Source organism: Carassius auratus, chromosome 12 (genome assembly GCF_003368295.1).
Source record: "Carassius auratus strain Wakin chromosome 12, ASM336829v1, whole genome shotgun sequence".
In the NCBI taxonomy this organism is placed as follows: Eukaryota; Metazoa; Chordata; class Actinopteri; order Cypriniformes; family Cyprinidae; genus Carassius; species Carassius auratus.
In genome coordinates, this window is record NC_039254.1 from 638,151 (window position 1) to 655,183 (window position 17,033).

Sequence of the window (17,033 nt, forward strand, 5' to 3'; positions counted from 1 at the left end):
TATATATATATATATATATATATATATATATATATATATATATATATGCATCATTTATAAGGGCTTTGGATAGAAACGTCTGCTAAATGACTAAAATGTAAAAAATGTAAATGTATTAGAATGTTATGAATAAGTAGGCCTTTAGCCTTTACATAGTAAACCTAATACTTTAACTACTGTGCTTTGGTAATATTGTAAATGCTGACAAATTTTATCTGACTCTAGAATCGCATGAATATGAGGTTTGAATAATTTCAACTAACATTAAAAATATATTATTGCAGTTGGATTATTTGCTATTATTTAAAATAAATGGTAATAAAACACACACACACACACACACACACACACACACAATAGTCTAGTTTTAGTGAATAAATTCAGTGAGTTGTTGACTCGTAAAGCGCGATGCGCAAACGAATCGTTTTGCGAACTGGAAAGAACCGACTCCAACGAGCGATTCATTCTCTAGACGAGTCGCTTCCACAGAGAGTGAGTTTAGTTGTATGAAGGAGAGTCAGTGTGTTCTTGAGCGCTCGTTTACTGAGAGGGGAGTCTGGATTACACACTTGGACACAGAGTTTGCGTTCTCTGAAGTGCTCATCATGCCGGTTTTTCACACGAAGACGATCGAGAGTATCCTGGAGCCGGTGGCCCAGCAGATCTCTCATCTGGTCATCATGCACGAGGAGGGAGAGGTGGACGGGAAAGCCATCCCGGATCTGACCGCTCCGGTGGCCGCTGTGCAGGCAGCTGTCAGTAACCTGGTCCGGGTAAGAGCTCGGGGTTTCTCTCTTTATTAGCGCGAATGCACGGGTTAAACTCTCAGGTGGATGTGAAGTATCGTTGTTTGGTGAAAGTTTCCTAAAGTTCTCTCTCTGGCTTTGATCCAAGCCGAATTCCGCCTTTTCCTCTCGGATGTCGCTCTTCCCACTGAAACACCGCTGCGCCACGACACGCACTTCAGTGCATCTGATATCTGAACAAAAAAAATGAAACTAGTCTTTTAGCTGATGATTTTTATGCCAACATTGCATGTTCACTCCCCTTCAGGAACATGAGGTGAACAGCTCAAGGTTACACACGAATCAGTGCTTCACTCTTAAACATAAAGGTTTTTACTGGCATCATATTCTATATAGAGTTTAAATGTTTGATGCATCAAGAAAAAATGGTTCACTTTAAGGTTCTTTGGGGTCTTGTATGGCATTGTTTGGAAACTTTGAGTGTTGTGTGGTCTGAACCACATTCTTTCATGTAGGGTCTTTCATTTTAGATGCAGAGCGTTCATTTGACTGATTCTTCTCACGAGCATCTGACTAACCTCAGAGAACCTCAGAGAACCTCAGAGAACCTCAAAGAAGGGTCTACAGCGGTTCAGAGAGATCCACATCAAACCATGATTCTTTAACCTCTGTAGACCAAACCAGAGTCAGAACAATAGCACGTTTTTCGGATCATAGAAAAGACTCACGTTTTGTGCATTTATGATAAATTAATCAGTTAAGTAGATCCTGCAAATTTAAGTACAATATACATAATGCATAAGATATCCCAACACAATAGAATAAAACAAAATCATGGTGTTTAGTTATATAATTCTATACTGTATACAGCCACCAATGTCTGTTTTTCTTTTTTCTGACTTCTTTCCGTTTTAATTTTTATACATGAAAAGAATAATTTCATTTTATATATACATATATGTGTATATATATATGTGTATATATATATATATACAGTCTTGTTCAAAATAATAGCAGTACAATGTGACTAACCAGAATAATCAAGGTTTTTCGTATATTTTTTTATTGCTACGTGGCAAACAAGTTACCAGTAGGTTCAGTAGATTCTCAGAAAACAAATGAGACCCAGCATTCATGATATGCACGCTCTTAAGGCTGTGCAATTGGGCAATTAGTTGAATTAGTTGAAAGGGGTGTGTTCAAAAAAATAGCAGTGTGGCATTCAGTCACTGAGGTCATCAATTTTGTGAAGAAACAGGTGTGAATCAGGTGGCCCCTATTTAAGGATGAAGCCAACACTTGTTGAACATGCATTTGAAAGCTGAGGAAAATGGGTCGTTCAAGACATTGTTCAGAAGAACAGCGTACTTTGATTAAAAAGTTGATTACAGATGGGAAAACCTATAAAGAGGTGCAAAAAATGATAGGCTGTTCAGCTAAAATGATCTCCAATGCCTTAAAATGGAGAGCAAAACCAGAGAGACGTGGAAGAAAACGGAAGACAACCATCAAAATGGATAGAAGAATAACCAGACTGGCAAAGGCTCAGCCAATGATCACCTCCAGGATGATCAAAGACAGTCTGGAGTTACCTGTAAGTACTGTGACAGTTAGAAGACGTCTGTGTGAAGCTAATCTATTTTCAAGAATCCCCCGCAAAGTCCCTCTGTTAAAAAAAAGGCATGTGCAGAAGAGGTTACAATTTGCCAAAGAACACATCAACTGGCCTAAAGAGAAATGGAGGAACATTTTGTGGACTGATGAGAGTAAAATTGTTCTTTTTGGGTCCAAGGGCCACAGGCAGTTTGTGAGACGACCCCCAAACTCTGAATTCAAGCCACAGTACACAGTGAAGACAGTGAAGCATGGAGGTGCAAGCATCATGATATGGGCATGTTTCTCCTACTATGGTGTTGGGCCTATTTATCGCATACCAGGGATCATGGATCAGTTTGCATATGTTAAAATACTTGAAGAGGTCATGTTGCCCTATGCTGAAGAGGACATGCCCTTGAAATGGTTGTTTCAACAAGACAATGACCCAAAACACACTAGTAAACGGGCAAAGTCTTGGTTCCAAACCAACAAAATTAATGTTATGGAGTGGCCAGCCCAATCTCCAGACCTTAATCCAATTGAGAACTTGTGGGGTGATATCAAAAATGCTGTTTCTGAAGCAAAACCAAGAAATGTGAATGAATTGTGGAATGTTGTTAAAGAATCATGGAGTGGAATAACAGCTGAGAGGTGCCACAAGTTGGTTGACTCCATGCCACACAGATGTCAAGCAGTTTTAAAAAACTGTGGTCATACAACTAAATATTAGTTTAGTGATTCACAGGATTGCTAAATCCCAGAAAAAAAAATGTTTGTACAAAATAGTTTTGAGTTTGTACAGTCAAAGGTAGACACTGCTATTTTTTTGAACACACCCCTTTCAACTAATTGCCCAATTGCACAGCCTTAAGAGCGTGCATATCATGAATGCTGGGTCTTGTTTGTTTTCTGACAATCTACTGAACCTACTGGTAACTTGTTTGCCACGTAGCAATAAAAAATATACTAAAAACCTTGATTATTCTGGTTAGTCACATTGTACTGCTATTATTTTGAACAAGACTGTATATATATATATATATATATATATATATATATATATATATATATATATATATATATATATATATATATATATATATGTGTGTGTGTATGTATATATATATATATATATATATAATATATATATGTGTGTGTGTATGTATATATATATATATATATGTATATATATATATGTATATATATATATATATATATGTATATGCTTTTTAAATATAAAATAAAAAAAAAGTATATAAATAATTATCATAAAGATAGGATACAAATAAAAACGTTATTTTGAATTATATATATATATAATGTATATATATATATAGTAAAAATTATTTAAAAATAAAAATATTTATAAAACTAAATGTATAATATGAATAATTTAAATATTACAATTTTAATTAATTAACGTGCAATTATATTTACAAATAGTACATTCATTATTTTTAGCCTTAAGTACAATAATAAAATAAAAATGTATACATAAAATGTAATTGTTTAAAAACATAATTATAAAATGATAATAATAATAATAATAATTTTAAATTATTTAAAAATAATTTTTTATATAAACATTTTTGTAGTTATAGTATTTATATAAAATAATACATTTAAATAAGAATAAATGACACATCTGTAATTAACTTATTATGACCTATATATATATTTGACTTCAAGCTCTAGTTAATTTTTGGCGCTGGATCTCACATTATGACAGATCTGATCTGCTGTCAGTCTCACGTGTTTAAACAGAGGAAGGGAAGTCTGTCCTGCAGCTGTGTGTGTGTGTGTGTGTGTGTGTGTGTGTGTGTGTGGTTACCTAAAACCGAAACAAAGCCTTCAGAAGCCTTTAAATTCATCGACACACTGCTGCTCTTCAGTTATTCTTAGCCGCTGTCCAGAGTTAACTTCAGACTCCTGAAATAACACGGACAGTGGTTTGTCCTCTTTGAATCTGACTTGAGTCTGTCTCACAGTAACTCCATCTCTGCTAAAGCTGAGAAGCTGAGGTTTGAGTTAGATGAGCTCATGAGTTGTTCAGGCGTCTAAAGGTGTTTCAGTCTGAATGTGTAAGTGTGACCCCACCCTCTTAAACACTTCCTGTCTGTGCAGCTTTAGAGGGTGTTGTTTTCTCAAATATTTCACACCGTTGTGGTTTCCAAATATCACTTCAACTCCAGTTCATCTGAGATTTTCTGAGCACTTTACAGCACGAGGCTCAATATTATATATAGTATAGAACAATATTAAAGCTTTATTTGTGTAATTTGGTTTGTAAGTGGTGTTTAGTGTAGTTTGCTTTAGTTGAAGTTGAAATAAAAATTATGTCTAGTGAATATCTATATCAAGTGATAATTATATCTGTTGAATTATTCACTGAATAAAAAATAAACAGTCAACAATGATAAAATAAAATAAAAAATATATACATATATTAAAACGTAATTATTTAAAAACATTTATTAAAAATATTAATTATATTATTTCAAATGATTTTAATGTAAAATATATTTTAAAAAGTAAATATATAATACTAATAATTCTTAAATCTAAAAATATTAATTAATATGCAATTCAAATCTGCTATTATAGAAGTAAAATACAAAAAAGTAAACAAACTAATTGTTTTAAAACATTATTTAAAAATAAAAAATAATTGTTTTAAAAATCAATCATGTGATATAAACATATTTTATATTTATATAATATATTTATGCTTATATAAAATATATATTTTATAAAAAAAATAGCAATTACATTTACAAATATTACATAATGAATTCAATAAAACAATAATAAATAAAAATGTATACATATAATAAAATGTGATTTGTTTCAAAACATTCATTTCAAATTCATACTTGTATTATTTAAAATAATTAAGAATATAATTTTTATTTTTAAAGTAATGATACAATATTATTTTTTTCAAAATATTAATATTTGCACCCATCTGAGAAAAATAATAAAATCTGTAAAATGTATTTGTTTAAAAACATGAATTAAAAAAATATATATAAAACGACTTAAAATCAAAAGATTAAAAGTAATTATACAGTTATTAAATATTAAAATCTACATTATATTTTGCAATTATATTTGCATTAATACTGAATGCATTTCTCTTGTGTTGCCATCTCTAGATTCAAAGATTTTTTTCGTAGATCTTGTAGTCAGAAGTCAGTGAGTTTGGATGCCTCCCATGATTTGTCACCGATCTAAAAATAATATTTTCACGTTGTTCCTCAGTGTTTTGCGTAGCAGCACATATTTTGTGGTCAGTGCTGGGAATGTGCTCCGTGTCTTCTTTAGGATCTGTGTTGAGTTGTTCACATTTCTCAAAACCTCCTCCCTGCACTGCAAGAGAAGCGCTTGTCATCTGAAGTCAGAGAAATACGGCTGGATTAGGCAACACTACTGAACTCCTTCACTTCTGGTTTTAGGAGATTTCTTTGAGAAGAAAGGCACCGAAGGAGAAGAGTTGTGACCTTAAACAGAAGCTGCATTCATCACGCACAAATCAGTTTTTCAATTATTACAATTTGATTGAATCATTTAAAGAGAATACAGCAAAATTTTAAGCTGGAAACAACAATTTTGGGAAAGAAATTGCATTGATTTCATAGGTCCCTAAAATTTTTATTTTTGTTGAATTTTTTTAATCAGTTGCTGTTAAATCGTATATCGTTTCATGACTTTGGTTAATTAAACAGGTGTTTTGATTAATAAAATGTATTTTGACTAAACTAAAATGTAAAAATAAAATGTAAAATAAAAAACAATTCCGAAAATGTACAATTCTAGATAAATAAATAAACCTCAAAACAAATAGAATCAAATTTTTATAAAAAATAAATAAATAATAATAATAATAATAAATATATATATATATATATATATATATATATATATATATATATATACATTTTATAGGGCTCTAAAAATTACATATTTTATTGTTGACCTTTATAAATTGTATAAGTTTAAATTATTAGTTTGAATTAATTAGACATGGCTTTTGATTTCTAAAACTTTATTTAATGTAAAAATTCAAATGGAAAAAGAATTGGGAAAAATTTACAGAATTTGTAAAAAAAAAAAAAAATACATAGGCTTAAAACTTTTAATAAATTGTTGTCAGATTGTATAAACTTAAATTATACATCCTTTATTATTAATCAAATGTTATTTAACTTAATTCAAATGAAAAAAATAAAAATAAAATAAATTTAGGGAATTTAGGGAAAATAAAACAAATTTAAATTCATTACACGTGTGTCTTTTGATGAATATTATTTAGTTTGACTATTAAAACAGATTCCAGAAATGAAAATAAATGAATAAAACAGAAATTGTAAAAGCTAAAATAATAATAATAGATTTTTAAGGCCTTTAAAATGTATAAAATGTGAAATGTTTATCATATATGACTATATAACGGACAAAATGTGATTCTGTAGAAGGCAGACGTCACAAGTTTACAATCCTAGAGAAGTTGATGTTATCTTGGAAGTGGAAATTGTTGCAATGAACAGAACGTTGTTTTCAGTGAAGCATTCATCACATACTTACACTGCATGCGTGTTTATGTACGATGCATTTAAAAAACATTAGGTAACAGCTGAGAGACTCGAATGAAAATTAGCTGAAAATCTACTCAAGTGGTCTAGTTTCAAGAGGGTCCATTACTGTTGTTCAAATGTGAAGAATGCTTCTTTGGTTTCTTTTTTTGCCCAGTTTTGTTATTGAACTTCAAATATTCCTCCTGGAGCTTTCTGGATGGATTCTGGAAGCGCTGCTCTCTGCAGATTGTGTTTTGAGTGATCTGAAGAAGTCTCTCTGGCTTATGTCCTCTAGAACAGAAACTCTGGCTTGGACTCGGGGTTAAAATATTCCAGCAGATGTTGAAGAGCTAAGAGAGAAGAGAGGAGAGGGTTTTAGTCTCTGAACATGACTAAATCATGTTTAGTCTCTAAATCTCTCCTTTCAAAGCGTTTATCATCAGCTGATTACACGCTGAGATGATGTGTCCTCGGTCGGGTTTGGAAACGAGAGCAGAGCTTCATTCATGCAGTTGTTTGGGTGCCAGATATTTATAGCTTTTGTATTTGGAAAGGAATGGATTACGTTCTGGTTAGTGAGGTTAATTGAAAGGGTTTAAAAACCTGTCGAGATTGGCGTTTACAAACCTAGAGAAGTTGATGTTATCTTGGAAGCGGAAATTGTTGCAATGAACAGAACGTTGTTTTCCGTGAAGGATTGCGTCACATACTTACACTGCATGCGTGTTTATGTACGATGCATTCAGGATGAGTTTGTTTCTTCATCAGGTTTGTAGAAATGTAGCACTGCATCAGTGTCTCATCAATGGATGCTCTGTAGTGAATGGGTGCCGTCAGAATGAGAGTCTGATAAAAACATCACAATAATCCACAGCACTCCAGTCCATCAGTGAACATCTGGAGAAGACAATTTTTTTACAGTCAACAATGATAAAATAAAAAATATATACATATATTAAAACGTAATTATTTAAAAACATTTATTAAAAATATTAATTATATTATTTCAAATTATTTTAATGTAAAAATATATTTAAAAAAGTAAATATATAATACTAATAATTCTTAAATATAAAAATATTAATTAATATGCAATTAAAATCTGCTATTATAGAAGTAAAATACAAAAAAGTAAACAAACTAATTGTTTTAAAACATTATTTAAAAATAAAAAATAATTGTTTTAAAAATCAATCATGTGATATAAACATATTTTATATTTATATAATATATTTATGCTTATATAAAATATATATTTTATAAAAAAATTTGCAATAACATTTACAGATATTACATGATGAATTCAATAAAACAATAATAAATAAAAATGTATACATATAATAAAATGTGATTTGTTTCAAAACATTCATTTCAAATTCATACTTGTATTATTTAAAATAATTAAGAATATAATTTTTATTTTTAAAGTAATGATACAATATACATTTTTTCAAAATATTAATTTTGCACCCATCTGAGAAAAATGTTTTTAACTCGCATTCTGACGGCACCCATTCACTACACAGGACAAGAAACAGAAACTCTAATCTAATCAAAGTGACATTTCTGCAATTTTCCACCATGACAGTTTTCTCTAGTCTCTTTTTACTCCAAATGCAAGTATTTTATGGTATTAGGTGCTATCACAACTCAATTTTAAACTATGAAAATGATTGTCTTATTCAATAGAGTCGAGCACAGGAGCTGTGTGTGTGTGTGTGTGTGTGTGTGTGCTCCGAGGGCTCTTCTCAGCGTGTGTGTAGAGCATTGTGAAGCGTGTATAAAGAGCCGTCTGTTAGCCGGACGCGAGCAGACTGTTCTCGACTCTGTGAAGTGTATAATGATGGTTACAGGAAGTGACTTCATCATTAGGTGATGTTTCAGCCTGAACTGTTCTTCACATCCATCCAAACCCGTGTGACTGTCTTTCTTCAGTGGAAATCAAAAGCGGATGTTTTACTGCCGTTGTGAGGTTGTTGAAGTAAAGTAGTTCACATTCCTCATGCACTATATTCTGGGATTGCTGTGTAGAAGAAACCAAGTCAACTTTAAGTGCTATTCACTGAAAATGATTCACTTTTGTTGTTGGATTTGAGTAACCAAAAGGATACATCATTTCAAATAATGCTTGAAATAATGGAATATAACATTAGTGCAAACAAGATTTATGAGATTCACTTAAGGGGAATATTTTAGGAAATAACTATTTTACATTTTGTTTAATGCACTTTATTTTACAGTCCTGTTCCCCATGTATAGTAATTATAGTAATTACAATAACTGTGTAATAACTAGGTATTAACCCTGAACCTACCCCTAAACCTAACCCTACCCCATGTAGTTACCTTGTATTACCAGAACTTTCTTAGATAAATACACTGTAAGTACACTATAAGTACACGTTAGTACACGTACTGTAAAATAAAGTGCAACCAAATTTTGTTTAATGCACTTTATAAGACGTGGAATATAGGAATATCATTCATTTATTAACATTTCTGGATTTGTATTTATTTTAATTATTTATTTTTGAATTAATTTAATTATTTAAAATGTATTTTTGTTTTATTGAATAGTCATATTTAAATAACTTTTATTTGAATTAGATTTTATTATTAATTATTAATTATTTGTAGGGATTTTGAGTCCTTTGGAATTATTTTTGGTGTATTTCAATTGATGTCAGTTATTTCAAATACATTTTATTTTAATTAATTATTAATTATAATAAATTTTTAATGATTTGGGTTGGGGTATAATTAAATTATTACAACTTTGTGTCTATTTTAAATATTTTTTTACATTTACTTTAATAAATGTAAATACAAATATGATTTATTTAAAATTATTTTGGATTTATTTTATAATAATTGTAGAAATAATAAGTGTGTAATAAGTTTCTTTTAATTATTTAGAATAATTACTTTAATTTATTTCAGTGAAGGGATGTATTTACTTTATGATCACAGTCTGTATTACGAAGAACATTTTTATAATTTATGCAATAAATCTCTTTTTGTGTTCCACACAAAATAGTGAAAGATTGAAAGGCAACACTTAGATTTTTGGGTGGACTTTCCCTTTAAAGCAGTGTAGGCTTTGACTAAACCTGTTCTTACCTGTCTGACAGGAACACTGTAACCTGACAGCAGTGTGTGTGTGTGTGTGTGTGTGTGTGTGTGTGTGTGTGTGTGTGTGTGTAACTGCCAGACACCCGTCATCATTTCTATTTCAGCTGAGCAGCTCATAAAGAAGAACATGCTGCTCTTTTCTGTGAGAAAAAGCAGTGAAAAATAGAGAAATGAACCAATGTCATACATCATACGATTTTAAGGGACTCGCGTCTTCTCTAGTGACCAGAATAACTCAGAGATGTGAAACTGGACTTATTTCTCATCACACTGCAGAAATAAACTAGACTTGAGAGTATACTGAGAACCACAGACTTGGGTTTTTGCATCGTGTTAGAATCCCATCAGTGAGCTAATTTTGGAAGAAACCGGTTAAACGTGGCCTTGAGTTTCCTCAGCGAGAGCATATTATCAAGCAGCAGATGCTGGAGAGCAACCAAACATGAAGTCATGGATGACAACAGAGCTGCTCGTGTGCTGATCTGATCTGGATTTAAACTCTGACTCACACACGAGGAAATGTTGACATGACTCTGAATGAAAGCCCAGTTTAGAAGCTCTTATTTTGTGCTTGGCTTGAGAGACTTAAATCAGCGTAATTACTGACTTAGAGCTAAAAATACTGATTCACAACCCTTTAGTTGCAATGGATGTTAATTTATGTAAAATATCATTGCAAATGTGTGCATTGTGGACAATATAGAGAAAAAATAAATGCAGAAGTGCTACTCTCACGACGGAAACGAATCATTGAATCTGAGCTGAATTGATTCCCTTAAAAGAAATCGAGCTTAGTAGGTTTAATTGGTTATTTATTTAATTGCATGATTATTTATTTGAAAAAACATCTTGTTTTGTGTTGCACTGAAGAAATAAAGTCACACACTCTGGAAATGAAACATACATTATTATGCATTAAAATATTTTAATATATGAATAATATATATTTATAATAAAATATATATAATATATATATATATATATATATATATATATATATATATATATATATATATATATAATATATTTAATATATAGCTTCTTACAATGCAATGAATCATTGAATCGGAATCTGAAAGTGTTTTATTTAAATAATTCAAATTTATATGATTGTGTGATTTTTACGTCTACTGTGTGTTTTGTGTGTGTGTGTGTGTGTGTGTGTGTGCAGGTGGGCAAAGAGACTGTTCAGACCACCGAGGATCCCATCATGAGGAGAGACATGCCGCCTGCCTTTATAAAGTAAGACACACACACACACACACACACACACACACACCTTCTGTTGAAGGGAAAGGTCATGGAAGGCATGTTAAGTGTGTGTGTTCCTATGTGAATAATGACACTCTGCAGCATCAGCCATGGCTTTGATTCACATTGAATGCATGAACTTCTATTTACATTTATAAATAAATGCATAAATGAATGCATTGTATATCAATTTAAATGCACATTATTTGAGCTAACTCTGTTGTCCCTGCGTGTGTGTGCGTGTGTGTGTGTTTGTTGAGGGAGGAAGTGCTCTAAAGCAGCTGTGTTGACTAATAAATCAGGTGTGGACATGCCGAAGCAAACACAGCTACACCTCCCGGGAGAATCACTAGAAATCATACCGAATCTCTGCTTTACTCGTGAATCCTGAATTATTATCCTGTTCAGATCATTCAGATTTCTCAGTGTTGTTCAGTATTATATGGGCTGTGCAGACTGAAGTTGATATGCGTTCGGAGACTTGAGGCCACATTATGGACATGTAACAGTGTATCAAATGTCTGCATTACATCACTACTCATTTGCATAAAAACTGAGCTCAACTTAAAGGGACAGTTCACCCATAAATGCCACATCGACTCGTCCTAAACCCGTATGACACAAAAAAGTCATTTTAAAAATGCGTTAGTCTTTTGCACTCTTACAATGGAGACAGTGCACTTTTAAGGTTCAGATATGTTCAGTTAAAAATACTGAAATACTGGAGCCAAATAATATTCGTGTCATTGAATCTTTTGTCATATTCATCATATTGTTTCTGATTTTGACCAGAGCTTGCATGCTTCAAAACCTACAAAAACACCATAAAATATCATAGCATTGTTTCAAGTCTTTTGAAATAAAGGGTAATACTAGTAATCGTCATCTCTTGTGGGATATTTAACAAATAGAGTCAGTGAGTTGAACTGAATCAGTTCGATTCATGAGGAAATCCTTCAAGATGAATCGCAGTAAAATCCCTTCAAATCACCGACTCTCATTGAAAATGAATGACTTCAGTTGATGTGTGACTGCAGATGTCTGTCAGTGTGCTGTTTAGGGAATAACTAAACAAAATAAAACCGGAACTAGCTGAAAATCTCCTGAAGCACACACCATCTCCGGCCCAGCAGAGGTTTATCTGTTGGAGTCTGAGCTGCTGATCTCAGAGCCCACAGACGTGTGCTGTCTCTGTGGATGTTTTCAGCTGTTGACTCAGACGTTGTGTTATTCTTATGGTTCATGTTAGACGCAGCTGCTTGGAGTCATTCCTGAGTTTATTCTGCGGCGCTCAGATCCTGACTCCGGAGGAACGGATGGATTACTGATAATACACAACCTCTGTCTCCCTCTAAATATAGTGTGTGTTCCTGTGTGGCCTGGAGCAGTGATGCTGATTTAAATTCATATGCATTACTGTCGCCTTCACACACACACACACACTGTCGTGACCTTGCTCTCCTGTCTCTCTCTCTCACACACACACACACACACACACACATCTGTGGTCTGTCCTGCCACAGAGAAATATGACACCATATAGTCTCCATTCTGCAACAACAACCAAACCCTCCTGACGACAGTCAGACTCTGATGAATAGGACGTGTGTGCGTGTGTGTGTTTGTGTGTGTGTGTGTTGCGGGAATCAGGGTTTAATATGCCACTCCTACGTGATTTAGAGATCCTGACGGGAAAAAAAGCATGCATGAGGGATTGACTGTGTTTGGGACTCACAAAATACATACTATACAGAAGCAGAACATGTGATGCATATGACCATTTTTACGCTTGTAAATGTAAACATTAGGTTTTCTGTGATGTTCTACATTGTGCTGTAGCAGTTTCTACTTTCTATCTGACATGGATAAGGTTTTATTAAATTTGCAAGAGTGATTTTTAATAATGGTTTGCATTGTCTGCCATTGTTTTCCTGTAAATAAGTTTCTGGATTTATCCTTTATAAGTGTATACTTTTCAGATTGATGATTATTATTTATTTTTAGTAAAAAAAAAAAAAAAAACATTTAAAATATTTACAATAAAATATTTCTAGGAAATATACATAACTACACTAAGTTTTTAAAATAAATTAATCATTTTATTTATCAAGGATGCATTAAATTGTTCAAAAATGACAGTAAAGACAATTATAATGTTGCAAAAGATTGCTTTTCTTTTGAAAGTACTGTTCATCTGTGAATCCTGAAAAATAAAATGCATCACAGTTTCCACAGAAATATTGAGCAGCACAACTGTGTTCAACATTGATAATAATCAGAAATGTTTCTTGAGCAGTAAATCATCATATTATTCTGATTTCTGAAGATCATGTGACACTGAAGACTGGAGGAATGATGCTGGAAATACAGCGGAGCATCACAGAAATACATTACACTTTAACACAGATTCACTCAGAAAACTGCTGATTTAAATTGTAATAATATTTCACAATTTTGTACTATTTTTTTGATCAAATAAATGCAGCCTGGGTGAGCAGAAGAGTCTTCTAAGATGCTGAGTGTTTATAGCTGTTATTATTTCTCTGTAGGGTTGAGACGGCGTGCACTAAATTGGTTCAGGCGGCTCAGATGCTGAAGGCCGACCCGTATTCAGTCCAAGCCAGAGATTATCTGATCGATGGTTCCCGCGGGATCCTGTCAGGAACCTCTGACCTGCTTCTGACCTTCGACGAGGCCGAGGTGCGATGCTTTTAAAACCCTTTCATGCCTTCATCCCTGTGCGTCTGAGCTCGTGCCTCCGTGCTGACAGAACATCTGCTCTTCTCGCTGACCTCAGGTTCGTAAGATCATCCGTGTGTGTAAAGGGATTCTGGAGTATCTGACCGTGGCTGAGGTGGTGGAGTCCATGGAGGACCTGGTCACTTACACCAAGAACCTGGGACCAGGTATCTGTGTCGTGTTTTATATGCAGTTATGTGGAGCAGGATTTGGACCAATAAGATTTCTCTGTGGGCGGGGCTTCACACTGTGATGATTATGTGGCTGATTAGGACAAAAACAGTGTTGAGTTATCGCCTTATGCATGTTATGTTGCTTTTTGATCATTATTATTACATTTTTTTTGTTCTTCTATAATTGTTATTTCTTATGTTATTTTCTGTTTGTTTGTTTGTTTGTTGTCTGTTTCTGATTTGTTTGTTTGTTTTGCTGCTCTGTGAAGTGCATTATAGATGAATACTTTCCAGATTGTAAAAATTAAAAATAATAAACAAAATTTAATAATAGTAACAATATTTACAATAAATTATTTAAATAATTCTAGGAAATATAAATAAGATACTGTTCAATATTGAACGCTGTTAAAATGTGCTTTAATTTTTTAAAGTGTATTATAGATCAATACTTTCCAGATTGTTATGTTTTTTTATTTGGGCAAAAAACTAATAGAAATAAATGGTAAATAATATTAAAAATATTTGAAATAAAATAATAATAATATTTCTAGGAAATATAAATAAGCTACTGTTAAAATGTTGAGCGCTGTTAAAATGTGCTTTAATTTTTAAATTGCTTAAATTCAGATTGTTTTTTTTTTATTGTTTTTTTTTATTATTTATATTTTCCAGAATTTATATATATATATATAATTTTTTTTTTTTTTTTTTTTTTTTTTTAGGTAAATAATATTTAAAATATTTGCAATAAATATTAAAATATTTCTAGGAAATATAATTTTTTTTTTTTTTTTTAAGAAATTAATACTTTTATTAATCAAGGATACATTAAATTGATGAAAAGTGACAGTAAAGACATTTATAATGTTACAAAGGCTTCCTGTTACTTTTTAAACTTTCTATTTAACAAATTATCTCCAATTATTGCTTAACACTTCATGTTGCATTAGATTTTTTGGGCTGTTTTGCTTCTATAATTGTCTGTGATAGATTAGACTAGATTTGCTCATCATCTCTTATTCTGTTGCTCAGGACTAGACGGGTCAGTCAGTCCGTGTTTAGCAGATAAAGCATCACACATCTGACTGTGTTTTGTTCTCAGGCATGACGAAGATGGCCAAGATGATCGACGAGCGTCAGCAGGAGTTAACTCATCAGGAGCACAGAGTCATGCTGGTCAACTCCATGAACACCGTCAAAGAGCTGCTGCCCGTCCTCATCTCAGGTCTGATCTGACCCCTGACCTCTGGCCTCTGACCTCTTACATCCAGAGAAATTCATACGTTTATTCATCAAGGATGCATTGAATTGCTCTCGATGTTTTCTATTTGAAACCAGTTCTGCTCTTTTGAGCTGTGAATCCTGAAAAATAAAATGCATCCACAAAAATATGAAGCAGCACGTTTCTTGAGCAGTAAATTCATATTTTCATGATTTCTGAAGATCATGTGACACTTAAGACTGGAGGAATGATGCTGAAAATACAGCGGAGCATCACAGAAATAAATTACACTTTAACACAGATTCACACAGAAAACAGCTGATTTGCATTGTAATAATATTTCACAATTTTTACTGTATTTGCGATCAAATAAATGCATCCTTGGTGAGCAGAACGTATCTGTTGGTGTCTCACGCAGGCATCAAGATCTTCGTGACGACCCGGACGTCTCAGGGGAAAGGTGTGGAGGAGGCCCTGAAGAACAGGAACTTCACCGTGACGAAGATGAGCACAGAAATCAATGAAATCATCCGCGTGCTGCAGCTCACGTCCTGGGACGAGGACGCCTGGGCCAGTAAGGTGTGTGAGAGGGCAAAGGTCACGGTGTCGTCATGTGCATGCACCTCACAAACACACAAGACGCATGCACGAGACTGTGACCTTATATTATTTATCACACATATTAAACATCATGCATGCATGCATTCTAGTGTTGGTTGAACATGAAACATATATTGCAAAAGTATGTTTAAATCTAGATTTGAAGGGTGGTGTTTGCAAACACAGGTGTGTTTGTGTGTTGTGTATTTGTTGAGCTGGTTTCAGGTTTTTAGGTTGTGAAGTAAATCCTGAGGTTTGGCTGGGATAGACACGAGCACACTGACAAGTTCTTCCAGATCACTTTAGGACTAAAGATACAATAGAGCTGAAGTTTGTTGCCTCAAATGTTTGTTGCTTTGTTAACTTGTAAGAGTAAAAATGTTACGGTTGAATGTGCCGTAGGAGCCTTGTTTCTCTAGAGCTGCATGCTATTCATTAACACATGCATGGAAACATCAGCATATCACAGTTTTCAAAGCTTCTGGAATCAGTCTCACTAATGCAATCCACTCCAAAAAAATTAAATCGAAGAAAGAATATATGTCTTAAAGAAAAGGAAGAATGTTTTCGGACTGTTAAGATGACAGTGATCACTATGACACTTATGCAGATTTTTATTACTGTTGTGAGGTTAAAAAATATGATTCAGTTATTTAAATTGAATTGACGAGTTTTGTTTTACTGTAATTAGTGTGGACATTTTACTATTTTTTGAGTATTTGTAAAATGTATATATTTTTATATATTTTTATATTAAAGTGATTTTTTTTAATTAAAATAAAATAATTTATTCTCATTTAACAAAATGCAAGGGGGAAATAATGTAAATGTGAGTATATTAAATATATTTTATATAATTTTTTTTAAATAAATAAAAAGATGTTATGCATTGTAACAATTAATCATGACAATTACGCAATTTTACCCCCATTTTTTATTACTCTTATGTGGGGGAAAAAGCAAATAATTTTTCATTTTTTGTTATTATGATATATTAT

At 32.6% G+C, this 17,033-nt stretch overlaps 1 protein-coding gene across 2 annotated transcripts in view; it reads left to right on the top strand.

The window, feature by feature from the left end:
• The first annotated feature begins 479 nt into the window (after positions 1–479).
• Positions 480–17,033, top strand: part of LOC113111381 (vinculin) — a 31,694-nt gene continuing 15,140 nt past the window's right edge. The window contains exons 1-6 of one of the 2 annotated variants that reach the window (XM_026276019.1): positions 480–773; positions 11,219–11,289; positions 13,848–13,998; positions 14,096–14,204; positions 15,316–15,438; positions 15,854–16,014. In XM_026276019.1, the coding sequence (XP_026131804.1) occupies positions 507–773; positions 11,219–11,289; positions 13,848–13,998; positions 14,096–14,204; positions 15,316–15,438; positions 15,854–16,014 (882 nt within the window). In that variant the 5' untranslated portion in view covers positions 480–506. The remainder of the gene's footprint in view (positions 774–11,218; positions 11,290–13,847; positions 13,999–14,095; positions 14,205–15,315; positions 15,439–15,853; positions 16,015–17,033) is intronic. The other variant, XM_026276021.1, reaches the window with a different exon arrangement.